The sequence below is a fragment of the Miscanthus floridulus genome, chromosome 10, assembly GCF_019320115.1.
Source record: "Miscanthus floridulus cultivar M001 chromosome 10, ASM1932011v1, whole genome shotgun sequence".
NCBI classification, from domain to species: domain Eukaryota; kingdom Viridiplantae; phylum Streptophyta; class Magnoliopsida; order Poales; family Poaceae; genus Miscanthus; species Miscanthus floridulus.
Window position 1 is genome coordinate 29,570,926 of NC_089589.1, and position 14,903 is coordinate 29,585,828.

Here is a 14,903-nt window from a genome sequence, read left to right on the forward strand (position 1 = left end):
TAAAGCAAACCTTAAGTTTCTTGCGTCATTTGCAAACTCCGGGAATTCTCTATCGATTGCTCTCCACTGGGACCCATCAATAGGGTGTCTCAACATATTGTCTACCTTACGGTCTTCTTTGTGCCATCGCAACAACTCTGCATGGTCTTTGTTTCTGAACAGATATTTCAAGCGTGGTATTATAGGAGCATACCACATAATCTTGGCAGGAATTTTCTTCGTGGGACGTTCGCCCTCAACATCACCAGGGTCATCTCGCCTGATCTTATACCGCGATGCATGACATACCAGGCATGCATCTAACTTCTCATACTCCTCGCCACGACAGAGGATGCAGTCATTAGGACATGCATGTATCTTCTGGATTTCTAATCCCAAAGGGCAGACTACTTGTTTTGCTTCGTACGTAGTGGCGAGCAATTCGTTATCCTTCGAAAGCATCTTCTTTTGGATTTTTAGTAACTCCCCAAATCCCTTGTCAGATACACCATTCTGTGCCTTCCATTGCAGCAATTCCAGTGTGGTACCCAACTTTTTCTGCCCCGCATCACAAGTTGGGTATAGCAATTTCTTATGATCCTCTAGCATGCGCTCGAACTTGATCTTCTCCTTTTCACTTTCGCATTCTCTTTGTGCGTCACGAATGGCCCAACCAAGATCATCAGTGGGCTCATCTTCTAGCTCTACCTCTTCTTCAGCTTCTCCCATTGTAGTATCATTGAAGGCCCCATATTCAGCAATAATGTCATCATTGTCCCATTGTTCTTCTTCACCTTCTTCCATTACAATCCCGGTTTCTCCGTGCTTCGTCCAACAAATATAGTTTGGCATGAAATCCGACTTCAACAAGTGTGAATGAAGACTCCCTAAGCTAGCATATTCCTTCAAATTCTTACATATGACACATGGGCAGCACATGAAACCATCATGTTTGTTTGCCTCGGCCACACGTAAGTAAGAATGCACACCCTCAATGAACTCTTGGGAGCGGCGATCAGCATTGTACATCCAATACCGTCTCATCTGCATTACATGACATATATACCATATTAAAACCTAGAACATAATTAGTTAATTATACGACATGCATGCCACCACATAAGGTATTAATTTATGAAAGTCTCGCTACAATGTAGATAATCCCAACTATCACTAAAAAACTAAAGCTAAAATGCACTTCAGCAGCATAAGGATTTCGCGACCAATCCCAACTAAAATAGACAGATCATGCATTTATTCAACATCTATGGGCTTCTTCTGCAGGAGCACTACCTCATCAGCCGTCGTAACCTCCTGTGCAAGAGAGTTTTGCACGTGTTCAACATACTCTTCCTCCCAGTACCAGCCTGAATATCTAGTGACATCCCACTAAAATTAAAACAAAAAAATAGAACTTTAATCACAATCATCATAAAAATAAGTATAAATTAACCATAATCATCAAATGCGACAAAATAACTCACATTGCGATCCGGACACTTGTAGAAGATACGGCCCTTGTTGGGACACTCCTTCCTCACCCGGTACTCCATCACAATCTTCTCCTCACACTTGCCGCATGCAATGAGATGGAGCTCCAGCCTCAGTCGCTTTGTAACCCGATGAGAGGCCGAGGACCCGGAAGCAGTTGCCATCTACTCTCTATACTCATTTTTAATATAATATAAATTTCTCATTTTATAAACAAATAAAATTAAAAAAACTTTAAAATTCTCTATATCTCTAAAGCATGAAGTGGGCTATGCATGCTAGAAATGAAAGCTCAATACTAGTTTTGAATAACTACTTTAACCTTCCTTCATCCAAATATGCAAACTTTAAAATGATTTTGAGCTTAAATGGCTTACAAATAAAAAAAATCTACCATAAAAAACCACATATATCTAGTCCACAAAATGAAATAAGCTACTGATGAAACATGAGAGTATAAAGTTGGTAACCTTTAGAACCGAAGAATCGATGGAGGAATGGAAGAAATCTTGTGATCACCGGTGATGAGGAAGAAGAGAGGCCGGCGATGAAGCAAGAACACTGAGCTCGAAGTGGCTTGGGCTCGGGGAGGAACAAGGGGTATATAGGAGGGGACCTTTAGTCCCAGTTGTAGACAAAAACCAGGACTAAATGTCCCTTTCTAGTCCTGGACGGAGCCTCCAGCCGGGAGTAGACTTTTACTCCCGGTTGGAGGTACAAACCGGGAGTAAAAGTGAACCTTTAGTCCTGGTTGGTAACTCCAACCGGGACTAAAGGTCCCCTCCAGCAAAAGCCTGGTGTAGTAGCCGTTGGGCAGGGATGTTTAGTCCCGGTTGGAGCTACCAACCGGGACTAAATGTTTCTCTAGTCCCGGGCGCGAAAAATACCGGGACTACAGCCAAATTTCGAAGTGGATCAAAGGTCCCCTCCAGAAAATTTCGAAGTGGCCAAGGTGCGCATATCATCAATGGCGGCCAGGACAGGACTCCCGACCAGGGATGGCAGCATCAATCCCACAGCCGAGACCAAGGGGCCAGCGAGGTAGAAGACGACCTCCGTGGGTGGGGTCTCCCACTTTGTCTCCGACGAAGTCCATGACGCTAACCACACCGACGCCGAGACGGCGACCGCCACGATTTCCATGGTGGAGAAGCCCCGGACCTTGCACTATCGCTCCTCCTGCTCCTCCATGCGGCTCTGGTAGCTCGGGGTGGATGCCACCATGGCGGCCGACCAACGCTCCATCCCCGCGCGCTGCCGGCGCTCGGCGAGGGCTCGCCCGCAGGCACAGGCGGAGCATAGCAAGGCGAGGACAATCGTGGCCGTGCCGGCGACGGGGCGATCAGCTTGTCCGCTGTGGCGGCGAGAAGGAGCAGGCACGAGGTGGCGGTGCGCGCAAATACGGTGCCAATGGGCGAAGCCGGAGAGAGCACGGCGGTCTAGGATTAGAGGTAGGCCCAGATCAGCGGCGACAGCCCCCACAGGATGCCTGAGAAAACCTCCTCTTCGTCCATAGCGCCGCAGCGGCGCAGCGTCCCTACCGCTAGCCAACCGAACAGCAACGATGTGGTGGACATGGCGCCGGCGCCGGCACGGGACAGCCCCACGGGCCACTTGTTCTCATTGGTGGCTGGGGCGACGCGTGCAGAGGCGACCTGATCGGCAACTTCCATCTTCAAGCTTGAAACGCTCATACGTACCTTTAATCTTTTCTTCGCAATACTTTGTGTCGTGTACAATCATGTATATATTGCACCAAATCGTTCCAAACTTATTCCGATTTCAGGTTTTAGAAGTTTCCATCTAGGCCAACAAACAAGTGACCCGAAACCTGGTTTGTTACGGTTTGAGCTGAACCTCGAGGAACTCCAAAGCATATGTAAACTTGACTTGAATATCTAAACCGACTATCAAGACTAGGGATGAAGATGGTCAGAAAACCTCTGAACCATTTTCTACTTCTACATTTGGATACGAAAACGAAAGCGAAAGCGATAAAGCCGGGCATGAAAACGAACACGAACTTATGGAATATCGACAAATTTCGAAAGCAAACCCAATCGAGCGGAATTATGTCGAACACTATCGGCATACGAAAAATCAATACGGAATACCGACCTGTAGGATCAAGTTGTAACCCCCTATGTTTTTCCTCTTGTCTTGCTAAAGCTCACTAAAAAATTGAAATTTGTATAATTTTACAACAAATTAAAACTTATTTTCTGCAAGACTATTTTAAACCATGCATTAAAATTCACCATATGCATTTTCGTGTGTTGATATGTTTTCTGGAATTTATTTGTGGCACAAAAAATATATATCTTGAATCTGCAACCCAAACACCACTACTACAAAAAGCACTTGTAGGGGCGGCTGGCGATGATTTATAGAGGCGGCTCGGCCAGCCGCCCCTATCATACCGTCTCTACAAATCATACATTTGTAGGGGCGGTTCCCATACCGGTGTTACCAGCCGTCCCTAAAAATCGATTTGTTAGGGGCGGCTACAGTACCAGCCGCCCCTACAAATCATTTTTCCGCCAAAAAAATCAAATTACCAACACGTGCTCCTCCAAATCATCCTGTGACGAGTAAAATACATGATCAAGTATCCTGGCAAACTTGACTGTAATATTATGGACCAAATAAGATTGTTTAGCCAAAAGTTTATAAACATCTTCTATAGTACAAGAATGGGATTGTTATCCACGTTGAATTGAATAAATTGCAATGGCTACTTAACATTGTGAAACCAAGCTGACAATAGTCCCAAACCTGTAGTGTTTTACATGCTCAGTTTTATTCCCCTGGACCCAGACCTTGAGTAAATATTCATAGAAGCTGAACAGAAAATGACAGTTAGTTTTATTTTCGAAATTTTCTGGAGACAATAGCAACTAAGGTCCACAGCACAAAACTTAGCAATGATCCAATAGGAGAGCACAAATCTACCAGAGCTAAGTGCCGAAATAACAGGAAGAAAATATTTGGCCAGAAGACAATGACATTACCTATCTCCCATAGCACCAAATGTGATAGTTGAGTATGATGCTGTCCCAGAATGAGGATTTATGTAGATAGGAAGCAAACCATCACTGGGATATATCTTCTGAAGCTGTGTGATGACGTTCTCCGCCTAAAATTAGATTGTAGCAACTCAAATATGAGCCCAACATTAAAAACAACTGAACCAAGAAAGACATCAAGATAGGATTTAAATGTCAAACATGAATAGGGCATTTTACTAGTAAAACTAGCAGCCTAATACATATTGCCAGGCATTGACAAGACATTCTACCAACCCTAACTTACTTTAAAAATTCCATGCATTTGGCTCAAGATTCACATGTTTCATTTAAACACTATCAGGATGAGAAAACTACATTCTTCAGGGTTTTCCAGAACAAAATAATTCTGCATGTTTCAGCTTACATAGAAAATTAATCCTTCAAAAATGATTTGACATACGTAAGTGAGTAAAACAGGTAGACATCACCAAAATTGGTTGGATCAAATGGGATTCATCATCCAACAAAAAACACTCAGCTCTCTCCCTCAAAAACAAGTATGGTGGAAAGGAAACACTATGGTACAAGAATGACAGCTATGTTTCACACTGAGGTTTCACTCTAAATTTGCTCATCTAATAGCATAGAACTGGAGGGACATCTGAAAATATGAGTGAAAAGTAGCAGCACCTTCTGCTGGTATTTGGGATCCCCAGTCCTCTGTGACAGAGCTATGAATTCAAGTTGCTCAGTACCAGAATCTGCAAGGATACTATCACCCTGCAGAAGGAACAAAGCATATGGAATTTATTCTTTGTTTTCTGAGCTAGAAAGAAAATAATCAGGTTAAAAATGTTTTAAAAACAGCTAGCAATCACAAGTGGTACAGTTATCAGTTCTATGCGATGAGATAGAAATCAAAGCCTCAAATTACAAACTGAATACTGAATGTTTGAAAGACAAAAAAGAACGGCATGGGATGATTTGAATAAGGTTACTATCAGTACACCTACTTGTGAACTACAGTACGTTTAGGAAAGGATTTAAATACAAGTGGTTACTCAGTTGAAGTATAGAATACCAGTGACTTACGTTGGTCCATCCAGGATTATGGGCTCGTCCATGAGCTTGGTTTATTTTATTATAGGGGATGCCAGATGTTGTATCCCAAGCAGGTAATAGTCGATCTGTAATATCTTTAGCCTTGTCAAGAAATACTTTATCACCAGATAGATCGTATATGCACTAAGCAGACCTCCAACAACCCTGAATATAAACAAACAAGTAGACTGCTAACTCAATTTTACTAACCAAAGGAAAGAGTAAGGGAATAAAGGTCTACATGATGAAAAAACAAATAAAACTCACTCTCTAGCTTTCTGAAATTCACCTTTCAGGCCCATTATATACAGGGTATCAAGTGAGTCAACAAGGGTTGCTCCAAGACCACCAAAGCTATTGATACCATTCTTCGATTGTGGCTGGGAATCGAGGTGAGCAAAGCAAAAGACAGAAAGGTATTTTAGAACTAGAATCAGTTAGGAAATGTGAAACCAACTGTAGATCAGAATTACTGCTGACTAAACAAACCTGAAGCTCATCCATTCCCCAGGCATACTTCACATAAGAATTCCAAGCATGGAGCATTGCCTCTTTAACTTTTTCCCGCCTTTCATTATTGACAGGATCAATTTCTACAAGATCTTTTCTGGAATTCTTGTTGCTTACTACTGGATTTTCATCCAGATGAACTCCAGCCTTTCTTAGCTGTTGAAAAGACATCAGAACAATTGAAGTATGAATAGTCTTTTCAAGGGAAACAGATTCTGGAATAAAGGGGTTACTAAGCCATCATGGCACTTCAAAGAAAAGTTTGGTTGTATTACCTGGTCATGCAACCGATTTATATCATCTTCTAATCGGGAAATCTCAGACTGAAAATAGGGGAAGAAGAAGCTTAATATCAGAAACAATCAGGACAACTCCAAGTATACACATCGGATTCAAGATAAACTAAGGACTATCTTGATATAAATGAAGCAAAGGGGTCACCAAAACCAACTAACCAAGATTGAAAATGCGAACTTGCTCATCATGAAAGATGAAGAAAAGATAGGGAACACATACAAGATACAATTAACCTCGTGCTACTGATTCTGCAAATATTATTCAATTTATACAGTGGCGAGAAATGTTCAGATTTGTATTACCCATTCACTAGGAGAACAACACTATGGCCATATGCTTATATATACTATTAGTTCAGACAGGGAAACACAACAAGCGTATGAGAGATTATATACATGGATTTCTGTATGATGATGCCATGGTATGCAAGAGGTCCATGCAATACACCGTCATCCATTCCTCTTCCAGCAGTAATGTCTCCAAAGCAGAGTACAACGTGGTACTAAATGTAAAAGGATATCTCTTTTTTCATAGTAGTATACCAAAAGAGATTGATGGCATAAGATGATAGAGGTGGGTCATTCAATCGGCATATCTTTCTTTTCTCAAATGGAGACATTGGTTGCATAGTGATATGTGTAGCTCCTTACAAATCACTTAAAAACTTCTCTACTGAAAGTGGTACTAGTAGAAAAAATAAATTAATGCAGCAATATCCCTTCTCTATATGGATGAATCTTTATTTGTCATGGTTAGTAGAAGTTCATACATATAACAACAGCTATATATATGAAAAAAAATCATTAGTGAGAGCCCACAACAGTTGGCAAGGATAAATAAAAGTTCATACATGGTGGTAGGCTTAGAACCACATATGACAAGGCTCTCAAGTACTCTGTCTGTCCCAATCCAAAAGACAGAGAACCTAATATATTTACGGAGGTCGGGATGGTACATATTGGAAATATTTGGGATAAATATAGCATGCACCACCACTATACTATTTTGCTAAGCTATAAGAGGTATAAACATACATAGCTAATTAAATATAAAAAATATATTTCCAGAAGAATGATGAGAGTATAGGAAAAACCATTTAGACCATGGTTGTCTTCTAAAAATCAGAATAATACCATAGTTATTCATCGGTACTTACTTCCTGCATTTAAAATTTGAGGTACTTGGTGCTTGCCGCTGTAGCTTGCTCGTTTACTGTTGCCTCCCTGGTTGGTCGGTGCCTCAGCCTTAGCTGTCCTGCACTGCGCAAAGGGGAAGATGGAGGGAGGGAGGATCTGGGTGAGGAGCCATGAGACGGAGGACGGATCTGGGTGACGAGCCATGAGACAGAGAAGAAGAGGGTGAGGTACCTCCAGATCTGGCCGCCAAGCCGATCCGCCGAGGAAGAGGCCACACGCGCGTGCAGACGGAGGCGTCGAACACAGGCACCTAGGGTTTTGATGTTTCGTCGAGCCCAGGAGCGCACGCGGACCAGTGGGAGGAAACCGCGGCAACGGCCACCTGCGGGGGCTCGCTGGCGCCCGTGCACTGCCGTCCCGCCCGCGCCGTTCGCCGGCCAGTGCACCGCGTCATCGCGAGAGAGAGAGGGGAAGGTGAAAGCAGAGACGGACGAGGGGACCAGCACGCCGACACGTCAGGAGAGAGGGAGAAGAAGGGACGACGGGGGCGGAGGCGGCGGGAGCGGGACCGGTGGGGGCAAAAGTACAAAATCTATTTTGGACTACTTTCTCCTCCGTCATCTCCCTACGCTTGGCCCAACAACCCACTTGCCCGATGGGCTGCTCAGCATGGCAGGCTATCACCAGCACGCAGCGACCTCTCGCACGCAAGCTGCAAGTGCCCGGTGTTCCCTTCTTATTTAATCCCACATGGCTTAAATAGATAGGAGCAAGGGAGCCAATGGCGTATATAATAGCATCCAGGCGCACCCTCCCACCCTCTGCATAGAGTTCCATGCTAGGTCTATTGGGCCAATAATTTTGGTTTAAACTGCTGTGGTATGCACTCCCAAACCCTAAATTGCATATATATACATGAATACAATAATGAGCTGCGTGTTAGTGGGTTGGCCTTGCGAGACAGTCAATTGTGACTGCCTCCATAAATAAAAACATCCGCCTCCATAAATCCTGAGGCATTTTACAAGACGGTTGAATTTTGTGACCGTCTCGGTTAATGTTTTAGCAGTGTCTCATAAAATCATTTGTGAAGTACTGTATTGTGATCCCAAGGATGCTCTGCTTGCGATGTATAATGTGTATCACACTTGTCGGGATACACGGTAACATCTTGTGTGAGAGCAATTTGTTTTTCCTTTCAAAAATGAGATGCCTAGTTCTGATTTTCTTAACAGCTCGTGGAATCTTATCCTAAATCTATTCCGAAGATAATGCACAATGCGCCGGGAATGCACTAGGAAATTAGCTACACGACATGTACAGTTCTGATGACTTGAACGAAATATAATGGAAGATTGGCAGCGTGACATGGACAGTTCCAACAACTCATCATGAAGCAACACCAGAGATAAATGCGCCATGCGCCGGGCGTGCAAACTAGAAAATTGGTAACGTGCCATGCACAGTTCCAACTTGCACGAAATGAAGAATATATATAAGCAACGTGGCATGCGGAATTCCAACTTGCAAGCTATACATCTCTATGGTCAACGTTTGGGTTCCAACTCAGCACTTTTGTCAAAAAAAAAAACAGTAGACCAGAACCGAGGGCCAAATGGTGACTGTACACATCACACTTCTCCCCTATATAAACTGCTAGAAATCTCCACTTTACATGCAAGCTAGACAAACTGACTAGATCGAAAACTCTAGTCGCACATAGAGATGGAGGGTAGTTCGCTGCTGGCCAATCGGTCATACCTAGTTCTATGTTGTGTCACGGTGGTGATTGGATGGTTACTTCACTGGGCGTACAGACGGGTGAGTAACCCTCCCCCATGCAACAAGGTGATCCTTCCTCCTGGCTCCATGGGCCTCCCCATCATCGGCGAGACCCTCCAATACCTCAGAGTAAGCCACTCTATCGACATGCCAAGCTTTTACCGCCAACGACTGAAGAGGTGATGACATTCATGTGACTCTTACTTCCACTCTGCCCTTACAGTTTCTACTTAATTGTTCTAGCTCTCACTCATTACGCATGTTAGAGACGCTCATATATATACATATAGTTTAATTGTCTCTGTTGCTGCCGTTGCTACATGTAATATAGGTACGGCCCCGTTTTTAAGACCAGCCTAGTGGGGCAGCCTCTCATCGTCTCCCTTGATCATGAATTCAACCGGTTCATTTTCCAGCAAGAGGGCAAGCTGTTCAGGTGCTGGTACCCTGCGACAGCAAACAGCATATTCGGCCAGAAGAGCCTCATCACCTACACCGGTTCCGTCCACAAGTTCACCCGCAGCTTCGCGTCCAAGCTCTTCGGCTCCGAAAACCTCAAGCAAGCACTCATCCACGAGCTGGAGGACGCCATGAAGCAGGGCTTCGTGGCATGGGCCGCCAAGCCTAGCGTCGAGGTGCACGACGCACTAGAAGATGTAAGTGCATGCGTGCGTGTGCGATGCCGAGTGTGCAAGATATTTTAGTTCCATGTATAATAATAATATAATCTAGGGTTTGTATATAACGTCTCGACGATGATGATGCACGCTTATTTGCTACGGGACCATTGATTTGTGGACAGATGATATTTGAGCTGATAGCCAAGAAGATGATCAGCACTGGTCCCGAGGAGTCAAGAGAGCTGCGAAAGAATTTCGTAGAGTTCTTCAAGGGGATCCTCTGTGTCCCCATATACTTTCCTGGGACATCATTTTACAAGTGTATGAAGGTACATGTATATGTTTGAACTTTGTTAATTTGGTCAATTGGTCTGAACGTCGTTGTCTACGTCTAGTACCAATTAACCCAACAGTAATTAATCAGGACGCGGCACTTATTACAATATTCATGGTACGATATTAGATTATATGTGTTATTCCTTTTGCTCGCAGGGAAGGAGAACTGCGCATAAAAAACTGACTGATTTGCTGAGAGATAGATTAAGTACACCTGAGAAGAAACACGGTGACCTTCTTGACCTACTTGTTGAAGAACTACAAAGTGAAAAGCCGGTGATAGATGAGGCTTTCGGTATAGACGCACTCGCTGCGCTCTTGTTTGCCAGCTTTTCGGCAGTATCAGGAACCCTCACCCTAGGTCTCAAGTTGCTCAATGATAACCCTCAAGTTGTCGAGGCGCTCAAGGTTATCATTATATTTGTTCTACATTCATCTAAATATGTTCTGTCTCCTCAGAAAACTATTTATAAGCAGACGATTGAGAACTGCATATGTTGTAACTGTGTTGAACTTTATTTACCATTTCTAGGAGGAGCATGAAGCAATACTGAAGAAAAGAGAAGACAAGAATTCGGGGTTCACATGGGAGGAGTACAAGTCGTTGACATTCACAACACAGGTGACTCAACTGAAATGTACATAAATTAGTTGTCCATTTTCATCATTATAATAAGGATAAAGTACATTTTTCAATCACGAACAACACACACCGTAGTCCGGTTTTCAACCTTAAACTATGAAACCAGGTAACGCATACCCTCCAACTGTCGATACCGAAAAAATTTGGTCCTCTGGTTGACTTCAAAAGTATTTTCTATTTTCTAATAATAATAAAAATCTGATTTGACCTCTAGAAATTCATAATTATTTTATTTTAAATCATAAAAATATGAACCTAGTTCCTATATTTTCTTCTAAAACTTCCATCTATCTGTTGGTGCTATATTCAAAATTATTCAGATCTTACTGCTTGTTTTAAATAAATAACAACCACAACTACAAGCAATAATAGGAACAGAAACAAACCAATTACAAATACCTATATATAGATCATAAATAAGTAGAGAACATTTTTAGAATAAACTAGTACTAGTTTCATATTTTCCTAATTCAAAATAAATTATTTATGAATTTTTATATAATAAATCAGATTTTTACTATTTTTTCCAAATAGAAAACCATCTTTGGAACCATCATGAGGACCATATTTGTCCGGTTTTGAAATGGAAGGGGGTCCATTACTGGTTTTATAGTTTACGGATAAGAATCAGACTACCACACCCGTTTCACGTTGAAAAATGCACTTCACCTTTATAATAACTGCTACGTGAAGATTTTGGTGCTTTCAGCACTTGACGGCATTACAAGTTCTACGTGCTACTTTTCAGCACTGCTGTCCTTTAACATGATTGACTTTATTCTGCCTGAAGGTTATGAATGAGCTTAATCGGATGAGTAACCCCGCCCCCGGAATTTTCAGGAAAACTATAACAGATGTGCATGTCAATGGTACATTTTGTCCACAACTCTATGAAAACCCCAGTTTATATACATAGTAACATTTTCAGTGTGAACTTATTTGTTTGGAGTTAACAACTAATAAAGTTGATCTCTCAGTTAATAGTTCATTTCTCATGCAGGCTATACAATCCCTGCCGGGTGGTTAATCATGATTAGCCCCATGGCAGTTCATCTAAACCCAAAATTGTTCGAGGATCCACTCAAATTCGATCCATGGAGGTGGATGGTCAGTAGAAAAATGCTGCATTATTTCATTCCCAACTTGAAGCTTTAACTGTATCAGTCAACATAAAATTTTTTATCTTTATTAAACTTGTGCGTGGATATGGTCTCTGCAGACACAGGACGAGACAAAACGAAGCCTGCAGCAGAGGAATTTCATGCCTTTCGGAGGAGGCATAAGGCTTTGTGTTGGGGCAGACTTCGGCAGACTTTTTATTTCACTTTTCCTCCATGTTTTAGTGCCAAACTACAGGTACAGAGTTTGTGTGTGCGACGTCCCTTACTTCCTCTCTCTGATTAGTGATGAAACGGACCAGCCCGCGAACACTCATAGGCTTAATTAGTTGTCGTGGGTTGTCGAGTTAATCACGTCTATATGTGGGTTTATGGGCTAATCCATCACTATATCAACCTATGAATGCAGCATTTCTGATGAGGAATTCTGTTGTTTGCAGATGGATTGAGATAAAAGGAGGAGGAGTAACACGCGTCGGGGAGATGATGATTCCTGAGGGCTATCACATCCAACTTATTCCTACGACCTAGCTAGCGAGACAATATGTCCAGACAATTTCTCCATGTATTCTAAATTTTTATCCTGTAATAAATAACAAGTGTAAGACAAGGCAGCAGTGTGAGCTTAACACTACTTTCTTTTTTTTATCAGAAAAAGGAGGGGTGTGACCCCCTACTGTGCTTTATTGAAAAAAAGGAGCAAAAATTCAGTACAAAAGTTCAAGAGACAAAAAATGATACAAAGAAAATGAGGAAAATTACACATAAGTTTCTAGCCATAATACTATTTGGGGTTGATATTTTCCTTTGCTCTTAGTATAACTAAAGCAAACTCTTCTTTAAAGATATCTTTGCATCACTGAATCGAAGCTGGGACGTTTCTGAATATAATATCATTCTGGATTGTCCAAATGGACCAGCACATCGTGATCACGATTTCCATGAAGAAAGGTACCCTGAGCTGATCTTTGAGGCTGACTATGATTTGCAGGAGGTCGGTATGAGCTGGGATGAAGAGATTCAAACTGTTCCAGCAGTCCAAAGCAAAAGGGCAGCCCACAAGGAAATGTAGGAGGGTCTCTTTGGTACTGCTTGTGCAATGCACACAGCTATAATCTGGTAGCAGCATAGTCTTGCGTCGAAGCAAATTGCGAGTACTGAGCCCATCTTTGAGCACAAGCCAGAAGAAGAACTTACGCTTATTCTGACAAGAGGATTTCCAAAGCCATCGAAAAGCTTGATGAACTGATGTATGGCCAATGAGAACCGGATAAGCTTTGCTTAATGAAAACGCCGAGGAGTCCCATAAATAGAACCATTGGTCTGCTTGCTGCTGAATGTTGATGTTTTGGACCAAAGTCCCTAGCTCCTGAAACTGAACATAGGCCTCAGCTGAAAGGGGCAGATGAAAGAGAGAATATAGAACAGGTGTGCCCTGCAGCCTGTCAATCGAAATGTATGAATCCTTTGCAAAAGAGTATAATTCTGGGTAGACTTGTCGCAGAACTCTGCCATTCCAAAGATCCAGCCAGAAAAAACAAGATTTGCTGTCTTGGATATGTACCATAGCCATTCCTTTAAAAGAATCCAAAAGTTTTAAATGTCTCGCCACCAAAAGAGCCCCTGAAGCTATTGGTGGGTCTAGGGAGCTTCCCATCTGCATAATATATACCTGTTCCAGACCAAATGAACCCAAGGGATATCCAAACAATTATGAAATTTATGTAGATACTTAAGAAGTAAACATTCGTTGTGAGTGTGAAGGTTAAGCACTCCTAGACCTCCTTCGTGCTTTGGTTTGCAAACCACAGGCCATGCTGCCTTGGGCGGTTTCCTGTTATTAGCATCTGACCCTCGCCACAGACAGTGCTTACGGAACTTGTCTATTTGCTTGATGATCGTCTTGGGCAGTAGGAATGTGCTCATAGCAAAAGTTGGTAGACCCAAGAAGACTGCATTTGTAAGCTCTAGCCGGCCAGCTGGACTTAGAAAACCAGAGACACGAACTAGTCTTCTTTCACACTTTGTGACTAAGGGCCAGAAGTCTGCAACTGTCGGCTTTGTAATGCTCAGGGGCAGTCCCAGGTATGTAAAAGGGCAAGGAGCCCTTGGAGCAGCCAAAAGAGGAAGCAAGTAACTGAAGCTTATCCTCTGGAACATTAATAGGCACCATGAAAGATTTATCGAAGTTTACTTTGAGTCCAGTTGATTCACCAAACTGCTGGAGTAGGTTCTTCAGAAAAAGCAACTGAGCAACATCTCCTTGTAAGAAGATCAATGTGTCATCGGCATATTGAAGAATGGGGAAGTCCTGGTCATGTTGGAGGGGTAGGGGAAGATGAAGATTGCCATACATCAAGTCTGCGAAAACATATTTATTGTACGTACATCCCTGTTTTCAGTACTTATGAGTGTATGTTTGGAATTACAAGTATACGATTAATAAAGTAGTGTATATATACTTTGAGCCTTCCGTAAATTTCTATGCTTATGCAAACAATGAAAGAAAACAAAGTTATCAGTTGAAACCACCCACACGTGACTTCAACTCGCAATGTGTAGCCACGAGATTTTGAACGTATACACACTCACTTGGTAGATTGCTATATATATATATATATGCTATGCTGCAACCACTTATTATACCGATCGAGTCGGTTCATCTTTTTGTGTAAACTTGTTAAGTGGTATTACACACTCTTACAAGTTGAAGGGGCACCGATGCATTTAACTCAAAGAAAAAAGTATCAAAAGTACTGTTTTCATGGAGAACCTTTCGTTCGATTTGTACCCGACATCTTTATCGTCACATGAGCCTTCCTCACCATCCCACTAGTTAAAATACCTGCTGAAAGGGACCTCACTTATGTGTCAAGAACTTG

General features: G+C 42.4%; 1 protein-coding gene and 2 pseudogenes across 1 annotated transcript; 1 reads left to right on the top strand and 2 right to left on the bottom strand.

The window, feature by feature from the left end:
• Positions 1-2,385: 2,385 nt before the first annotated feature.
• LOC136488318 (uncharacterized) lies at positions 2,386-3,143 on the bottom strand (annotated as a pseudogene).
• Positions 3,144-3,425: 282 nt separating this feature from the next.
• LOC136488319 (mannosyl-oligosaccharide 1,2-alpha-mannosidase MNS2-like) lies at positions 3,426-7,976 on the bottom strand (annotated as a pseudogene).
• Positions 7,977-9,247: 1,271 nt separating this feature from the next.
• On the top strand, positions 9,248-12,552 carry LOC136484968 (cytochrome P450 87A3-like). The gene is made up of 9 exons (XM_066481923.1): positions 9,248-9,483; positions 9,636-9,960; positions 10,107-10,253; positions 10,417-10,668; positions 10,793-10,882; positions 11,694-11,772; positions 11,904-12,010; positions 12,129-12,259; positions 12,462-12,552. Exons 1-9 carry the CDS (start codon positions 9,248-9,250, stop codon positions 12,550-12,552), a joined length of 1,458 nt encoding a protein of 485 aa, XP_066338020.1.
• The last annotated feature ends 2,351 nt before the right edge of the window (positions 12,553-14,903 follow it).

Excerpts from the sequence above, each read along its gene's own strand:
- LOC136484968 (XM_066481923.1), top strand. The coding sequence starts at position 9,248 with ATGGAGGGTAGTTCGCTGCTGGCCAATCGGTCATACCTAGTTCTATGT. Across the intron at positions 9,961-10,106 it reads TGCACGACGCACTAGAAGAT|ATGATATTTGAGCTGATAGC; the intron begins GTAAGTGCATGC and ends ATTTGTGGACAG. Across the intron at positions 12,011-12,128 it reads TCGATCCATGGAGGTGGATG|GACGAGACAAAACGAAGCCT; the intron begins GTCAGTAGAAAA and ends CTGCAGACACAG.